Consider the following 3,624-nt stretch of genomic DNA (forward strand, 5'->3'; position numbering starts at 1 on the left):
ATACAGCGGAGCTTCGGTACATCGACGAAATGTCTCAACAGCTTTGTAAAATGACTGAAGTTTGTTAACGTAACACAGGTTAAACGAGCTATTGTACAGAACAGTGTCAGTGATAATTATGCACACATACTGTGTAATATTGCCCAAGTAGCAGCGCAGGACGAACGTCGGTCTGAAGATGTTGAGACGAAGTTTCCAGCAAAGCTCTGGACGGTCCGCAGGCAGAACATCGGAACAGAGTGTGAGTTCCTGTTATTAACCCTTGTATTGGTGAGAAATGATTAAGTTTATTATGTTGTGGGTCATTTTGACCCGTATTGTTTAAATCCACTCAAAACAGTCAAAAATGAAGTTAAACCAATCACAACTTCATTTTTTTTGAAAGTCCCGCTACACGGAGCCATAATGCAACTGAATATCCTTTATTGTGTATTGTATTGAGTGATTCCATATTTTTTCCCTCTGCTTGGTCTAAAAAAGTAACCGTTACTGACTGCCACAATTTTTTTTCTTGATTTCTTATAGTGTTTCTTAAAGCCAGAAAGTTGCCATATGAAATGACTTTAGTTTTGTGTCATGTCTGTGATCTGCTTTTTTTCTACAAAATTAAACAACTGAATGAACATCCTCCGAGGCTGGTGATTCCATAATTTTTGCCAGGGGTTGTAGCTGAAGAAGTCTGGATGGGGTAGCCGTCCTACTTAAAGTGTGAAGCCACATTAAGTGTGGTGCAAATATTTGCCAGAAATGGATCACTTTGCCCGGTTCTGGATCACAACACTCTGGGTCACTTAGGCGACATTCCTGGCATCTGGCTGGAGGCCTTTTAATAGAGAATGATACACACTGTGCCCGAGAGTGTGTTTTGAACACAAAATGATATAAATTATACTTATTAAATGAGAATTTACTTAGTTTCAAAAGGCACTGTTATACGTTTTTACAAGCAAAAAAAGTGAAGTGTTTACTCAAATTGGGTGGCATTCCTTAATAAATGAAGATAAAATAAAATCTGTGGTAATAAACATTCTTGGATTTTGACATCTTCCCCTAAGCTTTTAAGTCAATGAAGTGAGTCAGGATAGCACAAGATGTCCAAACTTGCTATCATTTCACACCTTATATTGTTAGAGATGGAGAGCAAAGGAGGGTTTTAAATGCGTGGAGTTGAGATTCTCCCGAATTAAAAAGTAAAAGCCCCCACATTCATGCCCATTTGTGATGTTGAGTTGACCCCCAAAGTACACATGGCTCACAAGTACTGACACGAGGCTGCTGCTTCAGTGATCCACAACCGGCAAATTTTCATGTCAGAGATAAATGCTTCCAGCAATTAAACAGCAAGACATAACACACTGACATTTTCTACCCAAGTAAGTAAGTATTTTCCCAGTCTAGAAACAGTGACACTGAATGGCTAACTCACCTTTGCTACTTCTTAGAGATAGTCACTTTCACACTTGCAGGAATGAGTGAGTCAGAAAACGTGCACACACCACCGAGACCAGATGACTTGATTCCTCTGCTGATCACAAGGACGGTTGGATCCGGTCGAGCTTGTGGTCGTTTGTAGACAAAACATCAGTCTTTCCATTGGTACCAAGTATTAGCTTATTCGCGCTGATTACGAGAAACGGCGGTGCAAATACTACAGCAGTGATCCGGAACTGGCAATGTTCCGGAACTGGGCAAGTGACTGTACTTGTTTTATTGTCATCTTGATAGGGACACACTTGGCATCTTTTGCGTTTCTTTGCACCTGTATCCAAAGGATCCATTGTGGGTTGGTCAGAAGCCCTTCCCTGGACCTTTGCGATGAAAGCTGCAGCTGCTGGGGATCGAGCTGGCCTGGCCCGGTTCTGGATCTTGGGAGTGACGAGTGCTTTGCCTAGTTCTTCCAGGAAAGTCAACATCTGTACAGTTTGCTGGCATTCCACTGTTGGTTGATCTCAATCCACAGCACATAGGGGTTGTACGTAGACACGTCCACAATGTTGTAGAAAACCACCAAGGGCCAACGGGCAGTCTTGCGCTGGTAGCTATATGTTGCTGTGACTTTGTCAAGATTGTCATCTCCTCCTTTGGTGCAGTTGTAATCCAGGATCGTCTGCAGCTTCATGTCCTCTCTCATGCTCAGAGATGCATCTTTGTGCATTGTGCTCATCACAAGAACATTCTTGTTTCTCTTTGGGCAGTAAGAAACAAGTGCTGTTTTCTCTATGAAAGCAAATTTTGAGGAATGCAGAGGTCTTCCTTGCATCTTCAGAATCTCACGAGGAAGTTCTGGCTTATTTTTTTTCTGACTGTTCCCAACAAATTCAGCTTTCTCACCTGAAGTTCATCTCCAAGAAGGTAGGAGGTAAAGAAGTTGTCACATCTTATGTATGACCTTGCAGCCCTTCAGTCATCTCCAATACCACACGCATTCCCTGATTCTTCTCAGGTGCTCCTCCAGGTGGCTTTCCAGTATATATTTTGCATCACAGGCTGCCCATATTTTGATGCCATATTTCACAGGTTTGTTTGGCATATACTGTCAGAAAGGACAGCGTCCTCTGAACGGAACAAGGCGCTCATCGACAGTGACATTGGGGCCAGGATTATACAATAAAGGCAGGATTTCGACCCATTTATCCCAGACATCTCTGATCGCTGCAAGCTTGTCTCTCTCTCGTCGACCAGCTCTGGTGTCACGGTTGTCAAATCGGATCACACGAGAGATCATGTGAAATGTCTCCAAAGACATTATTGCTCTGAAGATTGGCCTTCCGTTCTCTTCATTCCATAAACTTGCAGTTGCTTTACCTTTTGACTTATATACTCCAGCTAACACCAGAATTCCAATGTAAGCATGCAAGTCAGTTGGATCCAGTGGCTTCCATTTCACTTGAAAAACATGCCTCCCCTCCAAGTTCATCATGTCGAGGATTATCTTCTCTATGGGTGGGGATATGAAGAGCTGAAATGCTGATTCAGTATCATCAATTCTTGTTACAGCAAATCTTGTCGGACCAGGAGTCATTTTGATGACATTCGAAGATGACAATCTGCCTTGACTTTGGTGTGGTGATGTTGACCATTTTATTTTACCGTCTTTAGATGTCCATGTCCCCTGTGTGGATGACAGTTGTTGCATTCCTTGGTTTTCATCTGATGAAGGGACACCGGCAGACTCATCCTCTGAATCCTCCTCATTGTGGGAAAATTGACAATCTGGATCAACAATAGCATTGTCCTCTGGCTCTAAATCGTCTGGAGCTCATTTTTGGTGTATTTCTCAAAGAAAGGGCATGGAAACAGTGACAAGAACAGGGGAGAGAAAGTTCCTTTTCCACCACACCTGGTTCTGAATGGCTATTCAGAGGCAATCAAAATAAAGTAGATCAAAGAGACATGTTTATTTTGGATTTGAACATCCACTTTGTGTCTGGGTCAAAATGACCCTCAACATCATCTTTGTATACAAACTCTGTGCAGACACTCCACAACACATCAAAGTGTTCAGATTTTACACAGCGGTTCCTGACCCTAGATGAGGAAAAGTCATAAAATTTCATGGGAAAAAAGTGAGGATAACCTGCATTTTGGCCAACACAAAAATTTAAATGGGTCAATTGACCCGCA

At 42.3% G+C, this 3,624-nt stretch overlaps 1 protein-coding gene across 1 annotated transcript in view; it reads left to right on the plus strand.

The window, feature by feature from the left end:
• c10h19orf44 (chromosome 10 C19orf44 homolog) overlaps nucleotides 1-3,624 on the plus strand; it is a 21,221-nt gene continuing 17,597 nt past the window's right edge. The window contains exon 1 of the mRNA XM_034180332.1: nucleotides 1-241. Within this exon, the coding sequence (XP_034036223.1) occupies nucleotides 179-241 (63 nt within the window). The 5' untranslated portion in view covers nucleotides 1-178. The remainder of the gene's footprint in view (nucleotides 242-3,624) is intronic.

The sequence above is a fragment of the Thalassophryne amazonica genome, chromosome 10 (assembly GCF_902500255.1).
Source record: "Thalassophryne amazonica chromosome 10, fThaAma1.1, whole genome shotgun sequence".
NCBI classification, from domain to species: domain Eukaryota; kingdom Metazoa; phylum Chordata; class Actinopteri; order Batrachoidiformes; family Batrachoididae; genus Thalassophryne; species Thalassophryne amazonica.